Here is a 27602-nt window from a genome sequence, read left to right as displayed (position 1 = left end):
AATATAAAATATAAAATAGATATTCTATGCTGAATAATGATTTTAAATAATCAAAGGGAACTCAATTCAGACGTAAGAAAATGTTTAAATAAAAACATTCCGAGTTTTAGGCAGTATATGGAAAGGCTATTTAATGTTGACAAAAAAAAAATCTTTAAAAAATGGTTTAACAAATTACAACCCTAAATGGTAGAGCTTAAATTGATTTATGTTACAGAACTAAAGATGCGATCTTGTCAGAAATAAAGTTTTTTTGATATATTTGGTCAGTTGTAAAGGTGCCATATTTAAATGTGTCATTTTGAGATGTTTAAAGTCACAGTGATATACTTACGCCTCTGTATTATCATCCCTGGATTCGGAGCGCTCTGCGTTGGTTTGACCTCGGCGGTGTCTTCCGCGCTGTTCGTCGCCAAGTCCATAGAGGCCGGCTACAGCGGCCATATTGCTGGCGTTACAACATACCCGACAGTCAAATACCCATAGTCATGACATCACCGTAACTCACGGTTGCAACTTTCATCTCTTCACCCGCGAGCGTCTCTCTACATATATACTATGAAAAATGTTTATCTAATTCGAAAAATTTGGACGCATTCATTGGTATAGTACTCTCTAATAATCACAATTATATTATTGTATCTCGTCATAAGTCGATTTGTTGTAATTATAACTACATATGTATTGTTTTATTTAAGTTCTTTGCCGCGTTTGATATTTCATATCGATCGCGGCTTAGTTTGTTATGTGTTAACAGCATCTGTCAAAATAAAAAGTAAAAGTAACGAGAGATTATACAGCTGTTAGTAGAAGGTTCAGCGTCCGTTTTGGAGTTTCACTTTATAACATATGAAGGCTATATAATGAGGCTATATGATAATACATCGCGACGCATGAATGTGATACGTTGTTAAATATTTGTTGAGTCGGACTATTATGAAATTTAAATTAATTGATGATGAATTTGAAGAAGATCTCTTGAAAAAATATTGTTTTAAATGCGTGCAAGTACATCAAATGATATATAAGATTTTTTCATTTATATATGACACAAAATATTTAAAATAAACGATTTATCTGTGTCTTAATTTGAACAAAGGCTCACCAGTACCATGGGAATGCCTGCCAAGATTTTGTTATAAGATGAAAATATAGCTATTAAATACAAGCAACCAGAACTAAAATTATGTTCTTAGAACTTTTATTATTATAAAACTTTATCTCCACAATGTATTATAAATTTTATGACAACAGGGTGGGCGTTTTTGGGAATGCCATTTAATTATGTTGCAACTATACAGTCTGTATATAATACTGTTGTCTAATTCTGTTGCCTAATTATACTGTTGTCTAATGATATTCTTTTGGCATGTCTGCCTTAATATACAAAACAGTATCAAAGATTAAAATATTTTTAATGCGAAATCTTAAAAGAAATACCGTAAAATCTAAGTCCATATCATAATCATATAAATGATTCTAATTCGAAGTCATACTGAAATATTTAGATAGCATATAAACGTTATGGCTCGGTTTTGTTATTGCACGTGGGATTGTTACGCATTCGCTAGCTCAAAAGAGACAAAAAATTGAATAAGCGCAAGTAATTTACTTTTCAATTTGTCGGCCTGAGCTGTTGTTTTTTTTTTAATAGGACTTATAACTTATTGGTTCAATCATAAAACATACGAAATATTTCACTGTGATTACATATAGTTCGGTTGCACTTACGTTATATAATGTGTAATAAATCGTATCTCACTTGTTATCATTTTTTAGTCCTCAAGACGTTCGTATTTTGGAACAAAATAATTTTGTAACAATGAAGGTCTGTATTGTAAGACAAACAGAGCTTTTAGCATGTATGATGGGGATTATCCATATTCAAATGGGATTCTTGGTAACCCTATTCGCTTGCTGTTCCCATTACGCTCAACTAAGGGGATGCCTTTCCTGCAATCATGGTATTTCCTCCATCGACATTAAACCGACTCTCATAAAAATATATATTTTTTTTACCTATACTTTCCCGTTTTCGGATTCGCTTCACCTAATAATGTACTGATTTTAAATGTTAAGATGTTAAAATACGTCTATCTACTATTTCTTCTGGAATTTGCCTATTTTTAGGTTGCCGTTAAATTTATCGGTTTGATATTAATAAAGGTAAATGACAGACCTAACACCAACGCTTTTATTAATTCAACACAATTTGATATTAACAAAACATTTCAAGTAATTTTCTATTAAAAAATAATATAAAAACGATTCTTTGAGATTATTTGAGCTGAAAATTAAAGAAATTGTAAGATTGGTAACTCTTCAGATGTAACGAATGCCTTGACGTACACTGTTACAAAAGAAATAAAATAGAATTGATATTGGCGTTTTGATGATACGTAAGGGTCTAAAGCGCACTTGTATTAAGTATATATTGAAGAGATTCTTCATTTTTTTCAGTAAAAAATTATTTATTCATCCACAATACTGAGGTTTGATAAATATTATATTATATATTATTAGGATTTTTATATTTTACTGCTAACGTAATTATTAGTGTCCGTAATGTATCATAATGAAAATCAAATAGTAATGCAAACAAAACGATGAACTTTATTGGTTATAAAACAACACTTAGTATCGACTAGAACGATAGTGTGCTTTAATAATAGCATGTAATTCAGTGAGTACGGCGTTGAAGCTTAGCTTTATTAGATCACAATTATAGAAAAACCAACCAACTATATAATGTAAATAATAGCTATAAACATAGAACACAAACAATTTAAGACTAACGCGATCCTATTTGCAACGAACAAAACAAATTCAAAAGTAAATTAAATACAAAGTAAATGTTCTTGAAATGTGTATCAAGTTTTTAAATATTCAAAAGACTTCACAAGCGTGGTCACAAACTCGTTGTTAGTTTGTTGTTGAAATGAACAAAGTAAATTTTGTACAGGTTTTGGTTCAGGGACTGACTGTTCGGAAATATTGTTTTATTATCGTTTCTAACAGTATTTATTACTTTATATTTGCATGTTGGTTTTTGAACGGCGTCTGGTGTCGGTTTTCAATGTAACGTTACTTATCATCCCGGTTTCTAATTAGTTATATTATTACCAAAAAAACAAATAGCCGGATCGTTAATTGGTTGTACGTAGGATTGTAGCGTGACGCGTGCGAACATGCGACGAGCAATAGAAGTCAAAAAACGTAGACATGCGATTGTTTGTAATTTAATAAAGTTCTTGCACCCGTTCGTATTTAAAATAAAAATTTTACTTAATCATAACTATAGGTCGATGTTCAATGTGACAGTGACTAAATTTTTTTTTTTCTGCGTATATTTTTTTGTATTGAAATAAAATTTTGTACCATAAAAAATGGTGGTTTAAGAAGTTGTATACTGTAAGACATTACAAAGAAAGTATCGTGTTCAGTTTACGTACAAAGAAAATACTAACATTCCAATAACTTTAGGAATTCGGCTGTATTATATTTAGTTTGGAATGTAATCTGATTAAAAGACTCTAACTACTAATATAAGTTTCTTCATAACACATTTGAATTTTTAGCGTCAATCGAAATTTTCGGCTTCTTTTGTGCTAGAACTTATTATAAATATTTACCGGTGCTAATCGTAACATTTTGATACTGATTTAATTCAACTACGCTAATTTCGCAACGAAATATCAGGTTTACATTTTATCAAATTTATAGTATCGAGAGGATAAAAACTTCTAAAATGTCATAAATTATAGAAGACATAAAATGGTATAAGCAGGAAACAAAACAATCCTTAACTACTACCTTTACAGTTAAAGTAACGAAATTCTAGTTCTACGGGTATTAAAATAAAACCCCTAAGCCTGTAGCCATAAAAGCTTTAAGTTGCAGTTGGACAAACGTTTAGAGTGATATGTAGGCTGTCCACTTAGACTGAGTTTTATAGTTCACGAAAATTGAAATAGTTACAGAGTTTTTTCCTTCGGAATTTTTGTTCTCATCGGAATAATTTTGACAAAGGAATAAACAACAAATGCTAAATATGACATTAGAATAAACTGTCAAGAATGACTTTCACGATCTTTAATTATTTGGGTACTATGCAGTTTTATGTCTAAGCCTCAAAACACGAAATCATTCCGTCAAATCGTTTTGATCGCGTGGACTCGGAGAATTAAAGTATTTGGGGACTGTTATGTTATATTAAAAGGTTGACGACTTTGAAAACAAGTTTTAGGCAAATAATGTATGTACATATTGTATAGATTTTATTCGGTTTTTCAGGGAAATATTTAAAAAATCATCCCTTTTTATAAATTATTATTTAACACGATAATAGTTTCAAAATCTCACATGTGCGGTGTACTCGTCTAATTTAGGCAGTTAGAAATATTACTTTGGACTATTTGAAGGTGTCGTACTAAATAAATATACTTTAGTCCTCAAAGCTGCTTCTTTTCCTTTTTCTTCGACTCAGTGATAATTTAAATTTTCATGATACTCAGGAGCCGTGCACACCGGGAATTTTAGATAGTGCCGATTTAGTTTTTCTATTCCCTTTTGAATTCTGGTTACCACTGACAAGAGACAGTTTTGTAAAGAAACGCTTTCTTTGTTATTCACTTAATCATCTATTTCAAGTTTAAGTATATAATCATAAATTTTATACTAATCTAAACAAGTAAAGATTACAAAAAAAAAAACATGTTCGTGCATAGTAGCGTTTTAATCGCTAAATAGATAATAATTTAAATGGAATCTGTCTGTGAGAAAGCGAAGAAGTAATAACGAGCAATTGTCTAGGCAGATTCATAATTATGTTTATCACTTCCAACCAAAAATTGCACAGTAAGGCAGCGATTTTCTGGAAAGTTGTGAATTGCTTTAATATAATAGCGGGCGAAATTCGTTCCTCAAAGTGAAACATTCTCTTTAACCTAATCACGTTTGCCGTCCGACTGCATCCGAATAGAACTTTGAGTGGAACATTAATCTCTTTAGGATTACTTAGTGATATCTGATCTGAGTTGTCTCATACAATTCTAAAATACTTCAAGTACGTTGACATTTTTTTCATGTGCAGATTTTATTGTTATACTGAATGTATTGATTTACATTTGAAGATTTTTTGAAAGGGAAAATATCGAATTTTTATATTTATTAATCAATCTGTGTTTCGTCGCCGATAGCCGATAAAGCGATGAGTAAATAGTTTGGTGAATTTGACGTTTAATCGAATGTTCACAGAGTGAAATCTGATTTCCAAAATATGCAACACCGAGCACCCGAAATGATTATTGCATGCCGGCGATCATCGATTTCGCTTTGCCAAAAACGATTTGAACATGAAATCTTGAATGTTGATATTACAGCGTCGTGGTCGTTTAAACTGTGGAGTGTTGGTGAAATTTGCGTACAACTAAGTTACAGCAGTAGATAATTGTTAAACTACGGTTCAGACGAGATCAAATATGTTTGCCCACGACCCCACAAATATTAATGGCCAATCTACTGTACTGATCACAGATTAATTACATCGCCTTTTTTATTTCCAGAAATAAAGATAAATACTATTATAAATATACTTTTAATGTGTACACCAAATAATAATCTAAAATTTATTCACCTACACTACATATGTATGAAGGTTTTATTTCAGAGAATATATATTTTATTTGAAAATGTAGCCTGCATTTCAAATAAAACGCTCTAAAGCTAAGAAGTATCTACAAGACGAGATCAACTTAAAGCAGCATGACAAAAGCTTTTATAGACTTAGTTTTATCCGCTACAGTCAATATAATATTATGAATTCAATAGTGTTTTAGTTCTTAGATAGAAAAATCAGGTCCCATTCCATTTCGTTTAGAGTTATTTAAAAATGTGTCAGATATGTTTTTCTTTGTAGCCTATTTAAAAGTATCATAAAATAAAAATAAAAAAGAATACGTAGTGATGGAATAATTCATAGAGAATTTTAGCGTGTAAGCCCAAGCCCATACTATGCATACAGGTGTATCCACTGAAGTCTTGGAATATGCAAAATATTTCAAATGCCTGGCAAATAGAACCTCAAACTCGTGTACGGGATTTAAACGTTAGAATATGGCGGTATAATTTAAGGTATCGTTTACACTTTCAACACAAAATATTGCTATAGTCTATATTTTAGTAGTTTAGCACGTAAAAATAAAGGTTCATATGTTTTATGATACAAATTTTTGAAAGATAAATACGTGATGACAAAAATTTTTTTTTAATGGTAATATCATTTATTTCGAATAGTCGTAAAAGTATTATGACAGATGGGATACACCGATGATAGATGGGACGTGTCGAAAGTGAACGGTAACGTCCACTATACGAGTTACAGCATATTTGAAGTCTCTCAAATATTTCAAAGACATCCTGGTTACGTCATGAAAATATATTCTAATCAATTCAAACGCGATTAATATTTTTGATTTTCGTATCGAGTCTAGAGTAACGTAGGATTAAACATTGAGTATGTTTTTTATATTTAAAAAAGTTATTGATGTTAGAAAAAATGGTGCAACTACAAGAAATTAAATAGACATAAGAACTTACAATCCCATAACGGACAGCATAAAGCGATGCAGAAATATTCTATATAAAGGATACTATCTCTGTAGTGCCGAAGAAAATACAAATATCATCTTCAAAATGAACTATCACCATAAAGTATAATATAACCGCTAATTTGATATATTTTGAATTTTGAATTATAATCAGTCTATTTTCAGAAGTAAGCAATTCAATTAATTCAATGTCAAACGTGATATCAGACTCTCTATTCATCATAGCCATCCAATTGGTAACTCTTCGTCAATTTGGGAACACTATTCAGATAAAGTTAATGAATTTTCAATTAACTCTTTATAAAAAAAACATGCACTAAAATAAATCGGTAAAAACGTAACAAATAACAATATCCGACATAATTTCTGTATCAACATTTTTAAAGGAAAATGTATGTAAATATTCTGTTGTTGTTAAAGTTAAGTTGAAAGACTTTTTTGTTTCTATTGATCATGTTTATTAATATTTCCGACTGTTCAATGGAAAATAGTAAGCCTGGTGAGAAAAGACTAAAATTGAATTTTACTATGAAAATTATTTTATCAATAAAAAAATATTCTACATTTTAATATAATAAATGTATTGTTTTAATTTTTTTTTAATTCGTCACGGGCGAATGGCTACCTCGTCGCAGGATCTTCGACGACTTCTAATGTATGTTCTTAAATTACTCTAAATTAAACTACACTGCAAATTACTTCGCGATTTGATGCAGTTCCAAGTTCATTCGCATATGTTATGCAAAGTCGATTCTGACGTTAAAGTTATCGATTCGACTATAAATGATTCGAGATGCAGAATGTATATTAATGTTGTTATTAAGTAGCCTCGTAAATATGTAGAGAGTTTTCCTTATATTTATATAAAGATAAATATATAATATCAGATTATTAGGACCTGTCTATTGTTTGTGGTTTATAAATTCATTATGAAAATAAAATTTATATTTATTGCTGTATAATAAGAAAATATAAAATTCTTAATAATCTCAATCCTTTGACGTCATCAGTATTACTAAAGATCTATTTTATTTATAACTTATAACGAAGGAAGGCAATATTTTTTAGTTTTTTTTTTTCTATACAGAATTGAGAGATTGTTGAGCACGTCTTAAAGAGAGGGTTAAGCTACGATTGAACTTAGTATCTTAGAGAGGAAAGAAAATATTTCTTAAGAAATTAATAAATATTTCGTAATGTAATAAGTTAATATTGTAACCTAACTTAAATGCTGAGTTTCTTTAAACAGTATTTACTGTTAAATTTGGTATAACATGAATTTTAAATTAATTTGTTAAATTTTGTAACATAATAGAAATATTAAAAAGACTAAAAAACTTTAACTGCAGATTTAATATAATAATTGAAATAAATATCGCATCACTATAACATTCCAAGGACTAAATACTTTTAATTTGGAACCAATTTTCGCTATAAAAGAGAATAGTATTTCATGACCCTCATTTAAATGATTGTACAAACAATTTAATACGCTTTAACTTAAACAAATCATATTTATCTTAGTGCTACACTAGCTTTAAGTCTTTCGCGTCGCATAATTATAAATATATTATTAAAACACAGACATGTAAGCCGTCGTGTATTGTTTACCTCTCTTGAAGTTCCGCTCAATTTGCGCTGGCAATGTTGACTTATGCCAATATCAAAGCTAGCAAAATGTGTCACATATATTTGGGATAATAATTTTGTTCTTTAAAATAACCTATATTTTTGTAATCAATTATGCCTATACTTAATAACTTCACCATACAGCAACTTCAACATAAATCTTTAAAGCTCTTACTACAGCCAGTTTTATAACTGAAATTGAATATTGAAATGTTATTTAATACAGTAAACTATAAACAAAAGAAACTGTATTTACATAACATCTTCAATTTTTACGGTATATTTCTTACAACAGCTTCAATAATATGCCGGTGGAGTAGAAAAATGAGTAAGTCTACGTATTTGTTTTTATTGTATATCATTTGTATTTGTATTTTGATTTTACGCTGGAGAAATAGAACTCTTATTTTATTACACTGAGTTTGCGTAATATGTATGAAAGTGCTAAGTGCCATGAATTCTTAAACAAAGGTTGAATAAGTGAGTTACTCAGATGTTATTTAAATAGAACACGATTTTTAAAAGAAATCCCCTTTTTTAACAAGTTTTTTTTTTTATTGATATAAGGACTTTAGAGTATTAAAAAGATAAGAGTTTATATGAGCTCTTTCATTTACTTGATCACGACTTTGTTTTTTTAAGGCGTGGTTCAATAAAATATAGGGTATAGAGTTTAAATTATTATATGTTCAAAAGTAAATAGGTCGCTATTATTCATTACCCTTATTAGACAAAAAATTTTGGCAGAATATTTCAAGTATCTAAAAGGCGAGATAAGCAAGATATATTCACATATGTGTATGTGGGGACATACTTTAATATTCGTACGAATATAATAAGTTAACCCTCACCGGGTTTAGGGATTCATGAACGTTCTTCAAAGTGGGACGCAAGACACAGTGATGAGATTTTATTTTGAAAATTTTACATTGATATGTTTACTTACATGTCCGAGTAAGACATAATTATAAATTGATGTCTTTTTTATACGATCCAGTTGTAGCAAGTAAAATCCATGAACGATCACGCGAGGTGGTAGGAATTGTGTTTTTAACAATGCCCATTGATAAAAAAATATATTGTCAACCAAAATGTTCTATGCCAAAAATGGTTGGCATCTGAATCGCAGCCACACTCACTCATTATAGTGAATCATTGAAACAAATTTGCATACATTTTCAAAGTCTTATTCGTCACATGACGAAAAGTTATAAGAAACATGAAGTTATAGGTATTATTCCTTCTTGAATATATTGTAAATTACGTCTAAATAAAGTCCAAGGTTTTCGCTCATGCGTTCACCAATTGTAATGAACTTTAGCCCTTTCATTGCTGGTGATGGTGTGTGCTATGTTTATTTGCACATAAAATTTTTAGTACTCTACTTTACTTAGTAAATAAATTAAATATTAGCTTCTTAGTATAAATTTTTCGTCATATTTTGTCTCGTAAACTTATTTTTCTGACTTTAATTTTTTCCAGAACAAACTTGAAAAATATCAAAATTAATTACTAAAGTGTTAAAACTAGAAAGATGAAATAGAATTGCTTATGTTAATTGTTACGTTTTTAAATCGACAATTTCCAGTGAGAGTGGGAAGTGGGATGTAAATATAAGAAATTAAATGATTTACAAACGTATAGAGAAGGACCCTACCACAAAGGGTGTAAAGCACGGTCGAGATATAAAAATCGATGGTTACCACGCGGCTTATATTGCGACCTTCATAATTCTTGTGCGTTAAATGCGTACCTACGTAATACGTTAAATACTCGTACTGTTAGTACTTGTAGTGAAACTAAGTATTTGTTTTTCATGCTGATTAATTTAAAATATAATGTTTTTTATTATTTTATATGACATTAAAATAAATAGATTATAAATAATTTCTTTATCAAAGATATTTCAAAAATCTTATAAATTTATTAAGGCATTCAATATCTCTTTATTTTATCTCAATACAATTAACTTAACCAATACATTATTTTATAGCAAAATCGTGAGAGCGGAGATCGGATTTGGATTTAGAATAGAATGAAAAATGTTTGCTTAAAAGAGTCTATATAATAACTATACAACAGCGCTATCTATAGTCCGAATCACCATTCTGCATCCCAAACACAACTATTATGCCATACTTCCTTGAGGACAAATGCAAAATTCAATAATTAAAGCACTCTTAGGAATAGGAATGGATTATAACAGAACGAAGGAACACACCTTCAATATTTGTGGGCAAAAAACTACTATCACATGAGTTTTCAAACAAACGCAACACCCACTCATTATAAAAAGAGTCATAAACATAATAAATTAAAGTTACTCCTGTTCTACCGCATGCCTCAGCATGTCCGATCGACTTGACCTCGGTGGAAATTGTAAAAAATGCACTATACTTAAGTTACCACTGATTGTGCTGTCGAATTTTGATAAGCATAAAAATTTTAATGAAATCGGCTCAAGCGACAAATACCTTCATACCAACATAGATTTGAAAGTACCGACGTGAATGTAGAAATTAATTATAGTATAGGTCATGAATAATGGCGCCCTTTAGTACAAGCTTTTTTTATTGAGTGGAACTGGCTTTGCTGTCAGAGGCAAGTGTTTTGCATTTATATGATAAAATTTTCATTACATTTATTCTTAAGTGTTGACACAGAAAAATATATGTATGTATTAAAATTAAAGTTTGACGGAACGGTTGTGTCCCAATTGCTTGCAGTGAAAGTAGGTGATAGGTCTTTGAGGCTTTTCAAATTATTATTAGGAAATATACGTGATATACTTCAAAATTATTTTAAATATGATATATGGAGTGATTTGTTCGAGAATTTCAGTTATATAACTTTAGAAACAATTACAAAAAAAAGCAATGTTTACTTTGTTTGCTAAAGATTGGCCTATTAGTTAGCAAAAAAATTTAGAGGACGATTTACGAGCGTGCAACTGCGGTATTGATGATAAGAGCTTTGCAGGCAAGGCATAAATTTTATTTGTTTAACCCCGTGCTGGTTTAAAATGGTGTTAAATGTTCACTTTTCCAAAATAAATAAACAAAATGTTATTAAGGTTATCTTCGTATCCCTCAGGATTAAATTAATAAACTCTTTGCCCTCGATATATTAGATCTTAGTATGTAATTTAAAAGTTATTTTAAACACAACAGCACTAAAGAATACATATATAGCACGTGTTTAGGAAGCTTCATATGAATAAAGAAAACATTGCTATAAGTTAAATTAAAAAGGTATTAATTAATTTTCCGCATTCTCGAGCATTGTCATAAAATCGGATTAATTATTTCCCTTCATTTAAAATGAAAATGTTTCATTATTTTAAATAACATATACAAGGAATATACAATAGTTATATGCCATTAACTTATTATATTTAAATATGATTACGGGCTTATATTCTCATTTGTATAATATAATATAAGGGCTATCGCGTGTAGAGCATATACTGACAAGTTTAATAAGGCTTACTTCCTAACATAACACTGCTTGGGTTTCATACTCGTCATTGTTATTTTCGGATTATTGTGAAGGCAAAGATCCGAGGCGATACATACAATGTACATATATTATGACATTGGACAACTATTAATTTTTTTTTTATGAAATTTTTTATTCATTTAGAACATTTGAAAATATTTTCTTCAACACAATACGTTTTAAGTCAAATTTTCGCTGTCCGTAGTTGTAACAGAATACGTGAAGGATAAAAATAGTTTTCAACAATACACTTAGGATTTATAATTTTCTTAAATTTAAGATAAACAGTACATTTCAAGAATAAATATTAGTAATCACTCATTAGGGTTTATACAAAGGTTTAATATTGATAATAAAACCTATAAATTTAGCATTCTATTCAACCTCCCGAAATGTTTTAGTTTCGTTAGTGTGAGTCCAAACTAATTATGCCCTACATAATTCACAAACTTGTTACTAACCCCGTCAAAGATCAACCGTGACAAAGAAATCGTAAGGAAAGTACTCAGACTGAGAACACTTCAACTCATAGTTGTCAATGTTTCAAGTGTGTAAGGAAATTCGTGCCTTTAATACGTAATGGCCATGCTTCACCTTAGGCAGGTGTGTTCAAAAATCATTGTAGCATAAAAAATTCAGTAACCTACGCCAGAAACATGCATATGTAATATGCGCAAATTAAAGAACACGACTTCGCCATCCGAAAAAAATCGTTTTAATTAAAATTATAATTGTAATTGACGTGAAATTTAAAAAACATTTACGACTGCGGCCATTTCAACCAGACGAAACTGCAGCGATGTAAAATTAAATAAAACTTTCGAGTTATGTTTATTATAACAAAAGCCTGGTAATGATTTATATAGCGGGATAGGTAAGGTAATGCTTGACTTCTTTTTTATACTTCTAAGATTTGAGATGCACATCGTCTTTTCGTGTTTATTTTCTCACTGGCTACTTTTAGATACAGTCCCTAAAGTTTCGGATGCACCGGCTTTTGTTGGCTGTCTGCTTACATAATTTCAAAGTGATGACTATGCAACAATTACTTAAAATTTTCACGAAGCTTTTGTTTTTCTGTAAATTCATGTCGATCAACTAATTGCATTGGTTTGGTATTGGTTTGAATTTTTTATTGTATTGAAAATTGTAAATGTATGAAAGTGCAGTGAACAAATATTAAACACCTTCGAACTTCGCGTTTGAAAGTAAATCAAAACGAACTCTCTTGCCAATATTAATTTATACGTCCGACAGTTAAGTTGTGGAAGTATGAGATGGTGTGATAAAGTTTAATCTTAGAATGTGGGTGTTAAAGTTTGCAAAATAGTTTATAGACAATAAATCAATGATTTTTTATAATTATATCTAATACCTTTGTGTGGACAAATTAAAATAAAACTCTGTCTTACGGGTTTACTCTTCGACCACTTTTGCTGTGACCCCAATAAGGGGAAGACGAGATTAGAGTGTCCGGACACTTTCGTATCGTCCTTGAAACATCGGCTAAAATATTAACAAATAAAATAAAGAAAGTAATACCGAAAAATATAATTCTATTTCATTACTTTTTATAAAATAAATAAAAAGTACATATACAACGAATACGGTAATAAGGTTCTGTTACGTGACATTTTTTCTTCTATCAGAAGATTTTCCACAAAAAAAAGTTTTGGGAATTTCTTCACGATTTGCCTAATCGTTCCAGGGGTGTCGAAAGCATATTCAAATTGACGAATGGAAACTTTTAAAGACAACATTCAATTTCATACAATTTATCGCCATATGAATTGTATATAAGTCTTAATTTTCATTTCCTATAAATTCATGCTAAACTTTCGTGCGAACTTATATTTTAAAAAAATATCTTTTGTGAATTACGGAGTACGATATCCTTATAATCTATCATACATTCAAGAAAATCTCTATTCCCAAAATCATTTTGTTTTTAAATATATAATGATATATAATTAAATATTTACGTATTCATGTATGAAAAAAATATTATTAAGATTTAGCAGACGTAATTACGATGTTCACCGATTCTTAATTGCATCACGGTACAATTTGATACAAGTAATAAAATGTTATCTCAAATATTATTTCGAAATAAATCAATAGCTTACTAATAATTCATTGTTTTGAGGCCTACAAATGTAATCAGACATTTGTGGAGCGGTGAGCCATCGTGAAATGCCATACTGACATTTAATTCAATTGAATAGTGAAAAATTATTTTTTGTTGTATATTTTAACTGAATGCCTTTCATATATTTTCATTATTTTAATTTTCAATGATTGAGTAATAAATATTTTTCTATGCGGTTTTTTATAAATAATTTCAGTTGTTTACAATGAATTTAAAATTGCTTTTTGCATATTAATAGCTAAAAGTCTTCATGTAGAAAATTATAGTTTTATCTCGTTGCCTGAACATCGTTTGCATCACCTGTTATCTATGTAACAATGAATAATTTATGTTCTTGTACATGAAAATTCTTATAGAATGTCTTTTTTGCTAGTTTATAATATATAAGCGATTATACATATTTTAAAAAAATTTTCTTGTGATGCCTGTTTTATTTTGGTCTTTAATAAAATTTACATTGTCAACACATGCCTTGTTATTTGACATAAACACTAATTTTTATATAAAATCAAGTTAGATTACTAAGTACTTTATCGCAATGTATTTCTTGGCAGTGGCAACAATTCTAGTACTGACGGCTCTAACTTGTCGTCGCTCTGTGATTAATATGACAAGGTACCAAAATAACATTCCGACAACATTTGAAGTGTGATAATAAATTATATTGTAACGAGCGTATAAGTAATATTATTACTAGATTTTATAAGATATTTTCTCATTTTATCAACAAAGGAAATTTAATGATAAATTCAATTTCCTCAACAAATGTATCCTCGCACGAGAAGTATTTTATTAATTTATATCCTAGTATAACGATGGAACGAAAACGTGTCTCGAGGGCAAATTGATATATCGACAGTAAGGATCTCACATTAGCGGATCTATATTGTCTCACTGAGATATAAAATTATCCGCTTTGAAGCACTTCATAAGCGCTAAAAGCTTCCGAAAACACACACCTATTTAAATTCAGAGACATGCAACGGATAAAAGTTGTACAAACGAGAAGCCGGTGTAAGTAAAGGCAAACTTCCCCGAGTTTACCAGAATTAAAACATAATAATGTTAAATATTTCAAAATTTTCGCTGTATTTATTAAAACTTTTTGAATTTAGTTTTTATAATATGACGTTGTGATTTTTGCTATGAATTTTAACTGCACGTATACGTGATAATCAAAAGTATTGCATGTTTTACACAATATTTTTAGTACTTTTGCCTTCAAGGGACGAATAATTGTACACTTAATGATTTTCACGACAATCCGTACATTTTTTCGGACGTTCTTTCAATTTTATTTCATTTTATATTTTTGAGAAAGAACTTTTAAATATTATTCTGATTTTACTGTAGTGTATAAAACAAATGAAATAGTATAGAAACAAATTAAAAACTTAATTAAAAAATAAAGATTGGGTAAAACTTCTTCTAATCACAAATGGAAGAAAATGCGGGAGTCAAATAAGGAGTGTAGCTTGGCCGCATCGCCTTAGGATATAGTGGTGTTAAAGAAACTTCAGTCTATTTTAATATCATCAAGACATTTAAGTTCTGCTATATTTGTTTCGCGTTTTTAGATACAAATTTTGTTATAAAATAAGGAAAATGTAACGAATGTTACAGCTGTATATATTAAAGAAGCTCTCGGTTTATGTGCATCTAAATAGCTTTGGAGATTAATTAACTGACGAGGGTTTGGACTGCATGTCGATGCCATCCCTTTGTTAGAATTGTTGTATGTGTATAATATAAATTGTTCAATAGAATTTAGTGAAATAATTTTGAAGTTTATCTAAATGTAAATGTTTAAACAGACAGTTTTGTTTAAAATATAAATACGAACGAACACTACCAACTTTCAACTGTTATTTGTGCAAACAACGTTTTGAACTTCGGTTGGATTTCATACTTTATGTTGCAAAAATTCAATAAACTCTCGAACTGAATCTGGAAAGCAAATATCAAATAAAGCGACTGTAAAATAAGTACATTTAATGAAGGATGGCGTTGTTAGTTTATCGTTTTAAATGTTAAAGCATACTAATACCTAGACATTTATTATTATTCACGTTACTTTGTATTTATGTATTTGGAGGTTCTGTTTGTTAAGAAAAAAACTTTTTTGTTTCACTTGAAACTTTCTTAGAATTGAATGAAGAGGTAATTTAGTAACTTTTGACGCTTAAGATTTTTATAAAAAATATGATAAGTAAGTTTTGGTGATACTAGAAATTTTAAGGACTTATCAATGTACAAAGTATTTTAATGACTAAACATATTATATGCCCATTTATTTGCATATATATTAAAACTATATTATATTCGTTATTTTTATGTATATGGTAATACAAAAAAATAATATAGAAGTGAATTATTAACTTCTTTATGGTATCAGTATTTTCAATAATTTTTAATAGAAAAATCAATAAAAAAACGTTTATTACTTTAACAGAACAGCCTTATGATTATAATTACGTTAAATGATTATACATACACGTATAAAAATTGATTGTTACAATACAACACTATAACACAAGTAAGTGGGTCAGTATGGAATTATCGTAGCAACGATGTTTTTAATAACAGAGGTAAAAACAATTTAATTGTATAAATCCATCTCATTTCAGTTAAACGACTCTAGTATTCAATATATTAATGTAAGGTTTCAAATGTTCAATGCTTTGAGTTAAGTCTTGTAGTGCAACGTTAAGATCATTGCGTAACTGTGGACTAATTCAATTTTTTTTTTATCACAATTGTATTATTACTTACTGGTATGAAACGTTTTATTTAAACAATTTAATATTTAATAATAAAGTTACGTTCTCTACTTCGTATGGTTTTAAATTCGATAGTTATATTTGTTATTCAGTAATGGCAATGTATTTTATGAAAGAAATGCACAGTAATTAAAAAATCACTAATCACTCGTCATTTGCTTCTAGCGTGGATTCAAAAGTTTTATAATATTTGGTAACAATAAAATTTTATTTTCACTTGAATTTTTTACACGAACTATACTAAGAATCTTTCGATATTTCTTCACCATTGTTTCGAACGAAAACTTTAGTAAGTTGATCGTAATCGTATGTGATATAAAAGTTGTTTAGTCATATTAAATCGTATTTTTATGAAGCCCTATTTCATGTCACGTCTCACATCACAAACACCGGTACATCGTCTACAATGCGCGCATCCCAAAGCGCGGTCTAGCACAGACTGACTGAGAAATGAGAAATGCATAGGACCAATAGCAAAGCTTTGTTTTCCCTACCCCTTTACGCACAAGGACGTTGCTTTTTATACACGTGAGTTGGTTATTCCGATACTTTGCGTATTCACTGAAACTGTCATAATTTTTATAATATTCCATAAACATAATAAATCATATCTAGATAATTTGGTGGGGATATACGGTGTTTCGTCTCAAATTCAGTTAAAAAGTTTTCATAGTAATAGATCATACTTATATTCTAGGCTACATAAGACTTCCCTAAGGTTAAGGTTGGCGCGCAGCCAACAAAGCCAAGAGTTCCGTTGGGGGAAATACGGTTCTATTGGAAAGGGGGATATAAAGGAGACTATGTTCATGGGAGAAAGTTATTGAGTAAGGCTGGAACGACATTGTCTATAGTTATTCAATATATAGGTCAAATTACAATTTATGCACCAAACACTTTGAGACTAAGTATTATCATCGTTTCTTTTCGGGAAGATATAATAAAATTTTATCACTCGTATAACATTACAAGTGTATCGAATAACTTATAAAATAGAAGTTTTTATACTTAATAAAGGTAAATATCTAAGTCGAACTGCGTTTGGAGCACCAAATCTATGATAATCGCTTTTCACTATCGCTGGCTCATCAAATCGGATTAGGTTCCGCACAAGAATGTTTGAATTTTCATTCACGGAAACAAACATCTATAAGATTAATATTAAAGACAACTATCGCATTTATTTATTTTTTTAGATTAATAAAGTCTCCTTGGAGGTTTTTAAATTTCAACCAATATCCATTTAATTAAACGTTAAATGAAAAATTGCTAAAATTGCTTATAAAAACGTTATTTGTCTTTAAAATATTCAAAGACCGAATAGTGTTATTTGAAGAAAAGTAGGAGTTACCAGATATTGATTTGGCAATCAACTTCGTTCTTCGTAGATAATACTCCGGGTTCGAATAGCTTCGATATATTCACACTCTAAACGTATTCACATTTATTAGTGCACAAAAAATTTTAAATACATGACAGACTTATTATATAAAATAATTTGAATGTAAGATTTGAAAATAAAAAAAATATTTTTCGACCGACCTTTCTTAATATCGATTGGTCAACAGAAATTATTTTGTTTGAAAACTTTTCTCAGTTGCTAGTCGTTTAGCAATTAAATCATTGAGACCTACAAATATACATAATACGTATGTACATGATACTTATCTTAAATTTGGTTGTATTTATTGACAAAGTTCAACCAACTGTAAAACATTATTATCTGAAAAATGCTACGATGTGTTTCTCCCAGATGCTCAAGAAATATTTATTAAAAAAAAAAATTAAAAAGTCAGGACTCGTAATATAATTTAAACGTATATTTTCTGATCCATTTAAAGCTAGATATATCTCGTTTTAGCGTTTCCAGTTACATTTAAAATGATTGTCCATTTAAATAAATATGATTAAAAAAAATAATAATTTCAAAAGCTTGAAAGGATGTTCACATTGTAAATATATAACGCGTTTAATAATCACACTTTGGTGCAGTTGTTTGCCCGGAGTCAGCTTTATATTTATTTATTAAGGTCTGTTAGTGTGGGGCGACATTGTAAGGTAACTTGGTGCCATGGTTACCGACCTGATAAGTTATATTTTGCTTCTATTTTAATAAAACAATTCGAAATTTATATGCAACCAACATATTATACCTTAGATATTACGAGATAAGTATTTAAAATGGATTCTTTTTTTTTTAAAAATATAATTTAGTACGTCTTTCTAAACGACTCTTGTAGTGATAATAATTAATTTACTTTTATTTTATTCATATCGCGAATAAGAGGCATTTTGGATATTTTATTCTGTGTTAAGTCTCCAAATAACTTTATTTTAAGTTTAAAATATTTAAACGGTAATAAAAAATTATTAAGGTTTACTTCATCTGCTTTTTTTTTTGTTGATATTGAAAAAAATATTTCCAAAACATTAAAAAAAAAAAACGAATCAATTTTCCTGCTCACTAATTTATGAACGCATTTAGACACTATTGGCACGCTGTGGTTTCATATTCGTGAAATTCAATTGCAGTGTTTTGAGTTTAATTACACGATTTTCGGTAAACAGGAAGTATTAAAACATCACATTTCTTAATTCACATAACATTGAATTATTTATCACTAAAATAATGAAAAAAATATTTTCTTCAGATTATCGATTGTTGTAAAAATTGTTTTTTTAAATTGAAAAACGATTGTTTTAAGACAAAGAACAACAAAGTGAATTAAAAATAGTGCTTGTCGTCAGTCGAAATAGTTAGAGCGAGGGGTCGTGATAAAATAGCCAAAGTAAGTACGGATACCGTAACTTAAGTCGGTAATAAAAAGTCAAAAAACGTTACAATTACTTGTTCACAGTTTTTGTTTGAGATTTAAGCAAACTTACCGAGTTAATTCAAACCAGTATTTTGTGTTTTATCCATAAGAATCTTGACTGGCTTACTCGTTTATATAACTTCATTTATCGCTATGTAATATTGTCTCCGCGCGGTATATTTGGTTTTAATGTTACAGATTTTTTAATCATCTATGACCCATGTCGTAAAATAATACATATCTACATAAAGATATACATTTCATAGATTTTTTTTTTAATTGTCCATAACATGATTCTCCTTACAACCAGACATTAATGAAATTTTGTGAACTTTAAGTCAACTTGAGGGTTTTGAATGATGTTGGACTTGAATGTTTTATAATTAATAGTGTTGTAGATATTGGTTTTGTAGTATATTAAAAATAATCAATAATATTCGAGAGGTAAATACCCAGTCTATGTATAACTATATACACTAAATAAATGTGAATTTAACATAAATACAATCAATAAACTAATTAATTATCAGAACATGATGATGCTTCTGTAAAAAATACATTTTATAATCATCATCATCATCATCATCATCAGCCTATCGAAGCCCACTGCTGAGCGAAGGCCTCTTCTCACATGGAGAAGGCTCATTTTATAAAATTCAAGCGATATCGTACATGTATATGTATATATATATGACTGAAACTTAACATGATTGATGATTGTAACAAGCAAAGTATGCTATTGGTATATGAAAAATCTTTTCTACCTAATTACTAGTTACAAAATCGATTAATGGAAATAAAACATTAAATAGTTTCAGTCACTGCACTACTTACGAATACATTCCGGTCATTGTGTCCCCTTTTAGATCTAGGGTAGGGTAAGGAATGAGGGTTATAATATACTATAACAGCGGTGAACTGCAATAAAATATTGAGAGTAGCATTTCTTTTTCTCTATACGAATATTAGAACATTTTTATTATACCATCGATGTGTTATTAGATTCAGACTAGTATCTAAATTTAAAATATATTGATATTAGTACACATTTCATCACTTTAAGGGCTTTGCATTGAGTTACCCTTGTTAAACGTAACAACGTAACTATTTGAATAGGTGGTTTGAACTAGCGCTAATTATGGTAGAGTTGAACCTACGGATGCAAAAAGTTTTCAGTGCAAAATTTTATTGTTAATCTTGATAAAATAAAAATTTAAGTCCCTATATATTTTATTCTATTCCAAGCGCTTCATGAAAAGTGTAGCAGATGTGTGTTATTGTTTAACAGATATATAATGTTTTTAATTTAAAAAAATTTCATACTTATAACAAAATGTAAAGAGATAATGTGATATAAAAAGGAGAATTTGAGGTAGCTTTTCAGAATCGTACTTTTAAGTACGCTCGTCGAAAGTTTAATTGCGATGTATCATGGAATGAAAAATTCTATAATAATCTGTGCAAATAGAAATTACATCATTCTTTTTTCTTATTACCAGTGTATTTTACTGTTGAGACTGGAAAAATGTTGAAAAAATTCATATCGATTAACTCAATGTACGAATTATATACAATTAAGAATTTATATTAATATAAATCGCTTGTAAAATTTAAATTATAATCGTGCAAAGTATTCACTTCAAATGTGAAATATTGGAAATTAAAAAAAAATCATTCGAATGGAAAATTCATATATTTTTTATCAGTACTGACATTATAGTAATAACTACTTCATTGGCATTAAATGCAGTGAAAGCTTAAAGCACAGTAAATATAATTGAACTACCAAACAACTGTGACTTTAACAGGTCAGGAAATGTAGGAAAATACATTTGAATAAGTCTAGCGAAATACTGTGTGACTAAGATTATATCTATTTTGTCCCCGTATTGTTTCTGGTTGAATACAAGGTGGAAAAGAAATTTTAAAAAGAAATTGTAGAAATATCGGAGACATTCAATAACTTAATAAATCTCAGTTTTTACGAAATTTATTTCGTGTTAGCATCGAGTAACTAAAACGATGTAATGTCGTGTTTCAAAAAAGTTTCAGTTCTCTACTCATGAAAGAGTTGAAATGAATCAAACATCCAAGATAATTACGAAAAAGAAAAATAAACTGCCGCCATTAGGGAGTTTCAGAAATAATATGACCGAATTTGAATCTTAAAATAGACTTCAAAATATCTTTAAAATATTTTTTTTTCGTTAAATGTTATTTAATTTTTAACGATGTTCAAAGATCGAAATGTTAACAATTAGTATTCAATAGGGGCTTCTAATTCTGTTTCACAGTTATTGAGTGGTATATATGATACTTATTAGAACTGGGTCATATCCAAAAACGCCTAATAATGTTCTGATGAAAATTATAACTGTAATATAGATTGTTATTCAAATATATAAGTATTTTCCGATAATTTGAAAACTTAATACAGGATAAGTATATTAAGTCATGAAATCGATTAAAAAATCTTAGGTATTCAATTAATTATAATGCTCAAGCGTGATCATGATGGTTTTGAGAATTAATTAAAAAAATTTAGATAGATAATTTGTTTATAAGATAATTTCTTAACTATAATATATTTTTCGTTTTGCTTTTATCTTTATATTTTACTTTATTAATTATTATTTTTTTAAATACATTGCTTCATGTTAAAAAAAAAAGTAACTCAGAGCAATGAATGGAATACAGAAATAAAACAGTTAAGCCTTTTAACAAGACCAACTTTGTTTCTACAAAACTTTTGCTTTTAAAAAAACTTAGTAAAAGATAAGTTCTGTAAAATTAACCTGATCATTAGTTAGTAAGTTAGTTAAATCAAGGTTAGCTTATCAATGAAAACCTCACTAACAAACTCACAACATCTGACTTTCGTTTGCTGAAGAAGTTAATTTTGCAATGACTGCGTTTTCTTATATTTCGTATAGTTTGAATTATATTTGAGAAATAAATTCATTTCGTATTCATGGTTTACATGAATGTTATTGAATTAAATTTAAAAAAAGTCTTAAATTATTTCTGCCTTTTTATTACTTTTATCCATTTTAAATATGTACACTGTTATCATTCATATTAAAGTCAATTAAAAAGAAAGAAACTTTGAAAGCTTCTTGTCAAATGTAACACTTTTATACTTTAATATGAGTAAAATAAAAAAATATATACATGCATTTTTAAGAAAGATCTTCAACATATCGATGTTATTATAAATTTCATTAATTTAATGACTTTTATACCTTTATATAATTTAGTTGCCATTCTTTTCTCTTATTTAGCTGACATTCATATTTTAAATAATTTAATATTGAAATTAAATTGTTTGTTATAATTAATAGATATGCTATATACATGTTTACACTTATGTAATATATGTATAATAAGGAAGACATCGAAGAGCCAACATTTCAGTTCCAGCGAAATGATAATTTAGTCGGAAAATATATTACGTCGTTTGTTAATATACCTACGTCATACAAAATAAGATGGTCTTAATATGTTATAGTAAATATATAACGCAATGAATAACCTTTAAATATAGAGACAATTTTTTTTTCCGGTACCTATTTAAAGTGTCGGTTAAAATATGACGTAAAGGCTATCTTCGCCTTAATGGCGGTTTTTGTGACATTAATCGGCGACGAGATAGTTCTTTTTGTATATGTCTTGGCGGCATTTCAAATTGTACCACAAATAAATTTAATCAAACAAATTACTCGAAACCAGTTTATTAGAAATATGACAGGTATTTAACGTTGTGGCTATCACCGTTTAGTAGTATAAATATTATATATTCATTCAATCGAGAAAAGTATCAGCGCGTGCCTAAAAATAATAGTACCGTTCGGCAAAACTTTCAATTATGCTGATAACAAATGTTCAAGCCTAACTAAGAATGATTGTGTGCGGGATGTTTTATGGTAATTCGCAAAGCAGAAATATATGTAATGTAAGTAAGTGATAGGCTAAGTCAGAGTTTCGTAACAATATACGGGAAGCGGGAGGCGCAACAATGATAGCCGGTATGAAAAAGTCACCCCGCGCTTTGTCCGTGAAACTCCAAAAAGTTGCACTGAACTCATGAACCTGTCGGGTTGGCACAGGGCGAACGGGAACCACCTGGGCAACGGGCGAGTGGCATGGGAGCCGTGCTCGGCGAGTCCGCGCTCATCGGGCGCGGCTGCCGGCGGGTCAACTTGGCGGGCGAGCGGACGCGGCGCCTCCACGCTACTGCGGCACGCGCCAACCCGCGCCTGCCCCGACCACGACGCATCCCCCACCACACCGCGACCCGCGCACCCTGCCGCACCACCCGCACGCACGCCGCATTCCTACAGCCGCCACCCGCCCTGCCGCCCAAACCCCGGAACTCCGCACAAAGGGCTCAGGACTTAACACTCTAACACTTCTACAGTCCGCCCCACATGTTGCACTCAGAAATGGAGCCGTTCCTTTAAAATCATTCAACTTTTAACTTGACCGAAAATTAAATAACGTCCGAATTCTTTTGCCAAAGGAACCACTCGCTCCGTTGAGTAATTAGTGCAAAATTCAACAGTCAATTTCAACGGGTTAGTTACAATCGGGCGCTGCGGTTGTTTTCGAATTCTACTACCTTTTTGGCAGCAACGCAAACAGAAGCCGCTTCAAATGTTTACTTTTGCTGATATTTAAACATCCGTTCGTTCACAACTTTGAAGAGAATTTATGACATGAAATTTAAGGGCATGTTTTCATTTGCACAACGCCAGTTATTGGCTTAGAATATTTGTCTTCGTTTTACACTATTAAAGTGTACAGAGAAATTTCATTTATTTTATAACAAATAATGAATTTAATATTTAAAACTAAAATGGAAATTTCATTTAGAATGCACAGAGCACATTAGAGTTAATAATTGTTCTTACAATCGTCGAATAATGGTTCTGGCTAGAGGAAATTTCTGCAATACCGAAAGCTCTCAGTTTGCGATTCTACCGTCATTATCCATTAGAGTCAAAGCTTTCCTGGAGGATATTAGAATAATTAAGGCTGATGTTAAGGGTTTCGTTTTAATCAAAGAGCCATAATTATCATTTGCCATAAATTATGTAGCTTAATTTTAAAACTATTATCCGATTTTATATGTTATAATAAAAGATGTAAAATAATGATCCGACACTTCTGCAATTCCGACGTAAATTATTTCAATCACTCTGTTACTCAGAGTCGAGACCGTAACTAATATAAGTCTAAAAGGGCCGCAGTTGTCCGAATTAACAAATTTCTGTTCATACTAACGTTATTAAACTCTTTTCTCTATTTAAGCAAATGCAAAAAATATGGTTCGTCTTAGTATATGTTATATTCCGATACAGTACTTACTTACTTTTTTTGCCTTAGTGTGTAACAGGATTAAAATATGTGTCTTAGGAATAAAATATTTGTATTTATGTATATTCTTGTGAAAATTGTTGTATGCAAAGTGACTTTATATGCTTCTACAATTTTTTTTAATATTATTAAACTTTTATTTAAAATAATAACGACAGTACAGTTAATACAGGCCAGTAAGAATACCATATTCTAAATATTTACGAAAGTTTTTTTATGTAATTTGTTTTATGTGAAGTTTTAACAACACAGCCCTTTATCGGATTTATTTACGTCGTTACCGAACCAAATGACCTCTAAATCTAGAAAAACGTTATAGTTGGTAAGGCAAGTGCTTGGAAGATGGGACGCTTTAGACTTCTTTCTAAACTACAGCCCAAGATCCGAAATAATGATCTGATTTGAACTCAAAAATCATTTAATTAAGCAATACGCATTCCTGATTTTGCTGCAATTGGAAATCATACACTAATGAACCGGTGCTCATTGCAATTCTTTTTCATACCTGTAATTGGAGTGCCTGATTCTAGACGTAATAGAGCGTTCAAAAAAAGGCGGACTGAGGTTTAATCGCTTAAACTGAAAAACGAAGGTCATCTCCTAGAAAATTGCAGGTGAAGAGAATGTAATAAGAGGAGTTAAAGTGTTACAAAGGCGACGAAGATTGTTATGAATCATTGAAATAAGATAATTAAGTTAATGTTAAATTAATGTTAAGTTAATTAATGTTATCATCGTAATTTATGCTATTAGAATATTTTTAATATTATAAATAATCAATAAATTATTAAATCGTTTAACATAAATTCTATTTTTCATACTTCTGTTACGTGGTTTACAAACCTATTAAAGGACCACAAAAACGAGGTTTGATCGATAAAAATGTTGTGAATTTTAAAAGCTATAAATCAATTTATTTGTAAAAAAAATTAAAATTTTGTTTAATCGATGCAAAAAAATCGATCCCTCACACACATATAGAATATAACGTTTGTCGTACCAGGCTGATGATTTCACCATTTTGTCTAACAAAGTTCAATTGAAAGATTTAATAATCATAAATGTTTTAAATTCTGGCTTAAACATTATTGATAAGTATTTTAAAATTACACATTTAGATTATTCCTCTATCGGTGGTTTTGGGTTCGCAGATTTGCTTGAACTAAACTTTCAAATTAAATTCACTGAAAAACGATAATAACAGACATTGAAAACTCGTTAAGATTCACTCATTTTGTTTTTGTAAAACATATAGATTTGTCCAATTCACTGTTACCAAATTGTAAAAGATTATTTTGGTTATAATACAAGTTTTTTTTTCATACATACAAATGCGGTCCAAAACTCGTGACTTACATCTTGATTGTCGTTATTAAAAGGTAATAAACCTCTTTAGATATTATTAATACTTATCTCTAAGTAAAAACATGTTATGCAAGTATTTCACTCCTACATTTCAATGTCCATCCATGAAAAGTTGATAACCACGAACGATTTCTAACATGCTAAAATTTAAATTAAAATCCAAATTCATCCGAAAATCTCATTGTAAATATTGGTGGAAGAATTTTTATATTGCTGACCGTTTCCGAAATTTATCCTCGTCATCCAAAGTTAGAAACATTATCATTTGATAATATCGGGATAAACCTCGAATTATGAATAAATACATCGCCTTAAGTATCCTCGGGCAACATTTCACCTAGAGCAGAGAAAGTATCTTAATAAAATGCAAATTTAAGTAAAGGTAAAGGTCAGAGCAGAATTCAACCTTCAAGATTAACTAAACTCCCAAGATGCAGGAAAATTGTAAAGTGTTTTAACATATTACAAACTTATTGTTACATTATTATTTTGTGCTGATTTTTAGTACTCAGTGCATTATCAATTAAATGTTGATTTATAGTAACATAATACACATCCACAACGATATACTAAGTAATAAGTACCAGAAATACTTATTGTACTATTTTATGTTTTTTTAAACAACAGTTTGGTAAATTATATTGACGCTATACGATGAACTAAAATCTATCTGTTAAAATTATCATACAATGCTTTCATGTAAGTACCGCTGTTTTATTTATATAAGGCTAATCAATTACTTTTAAAAAGTCACAGCATACATCGCTTACGGAAATATATTATTTAAAATGATCTGATCTCTCCTAAAATTCACTTCTTATGATATTGTTTTAACATTATTATACAAAGACTTTCAAAAGTAAATTCTTTTTTTTATAGATTTTTCAGGATAAAATTCTTGAAAGTAAAAAAATATATATAAATATTATATACTAGGTGTATATCGTAAATACAATGATAGATTTCAACAGGGGATCCACTGTTATAAATTTAGCCAAACATATTCTCACCGTTCCATCAACGGGATGCGAACGATTCTGTTCGAATCAATCATGTGTAAAAATCGAAGATTATTACGCGGATACTATCTGATCGTACTCGTATCACAATGATTCAACTCTGACCCAATTGAAATAAGTAATTAAGGCGATCTGTCAGGATTTTTTTTTTAATGTAACAATTATTTTATTTTAATTCAATTAATTTTGCTGCATTCAGCCATTTGATAAATTGAAATCGTTGAAGTGGTGATGTGACAAAAAGTAAATTTAATACGAACGGTTGCAGACATGGGACACTGAGGCACAATATTCATTAAAATGATACCTAATGGGTCTAGTTTATATATATATATATATATATATATATATATATATATAAA

General features: G+C 29.6%; 1 protein-coding gene across 3 annotated transcripts in view; it reads right to left on the bottom strand.

Annotated features, from left to right (window-relative positions):
- Positions 1–27602, bottom strand: part of LOC116777282 (potassium voltage-gated channel protein Shaker) — a 123420-nt gene that overhangs the window by 53206 nt on the left and 42612 nt on the right. The window contains exons 1-2 of one of the 3 annotated variants that reach the window (XM_061526020.1): positions 23603–23618; positions 335–760 (exon numbers count right to left, since the gene is read on the bottom strand). The exons of 1 other annotated variant lie outside the window; for it this stretch is intronic. In XM_061526020.1, the coding sequence (XP_061382004.1) occupies positions 335–444 (110 nt within the window). In that variant the 5' untranslated portion in view covers positions 445–760; positions 23603–23618. Of the gene's footprint in view, positions 1–334; positions 761–23602; positions 23619–27602 lie in introns of those variants that run through there. One more of the 3 variants, XM_061526018.1, reaches the window with a different exon arrangement.

This window comes from Danaus plexippus, chromosome Z (genome assembly GCF_018135715.1).
Source record: "Danaus plexippus chromosome Z, MEX_DaPlex, whole genome shotgun sequence".
Classification (NCBI taxonomy): domain Eukaryota; kingdom Metazoa; phylum Arthropoda; class Insecta; order Lepidoptera; family Nymphalidae; genus Danaus; species Danaus plexippus.
The sequence above is the reverse complement of the archived record's forward strand: the minus strand, read 5'-3'. Positions and strand labels throughout refer to the sequence as shown.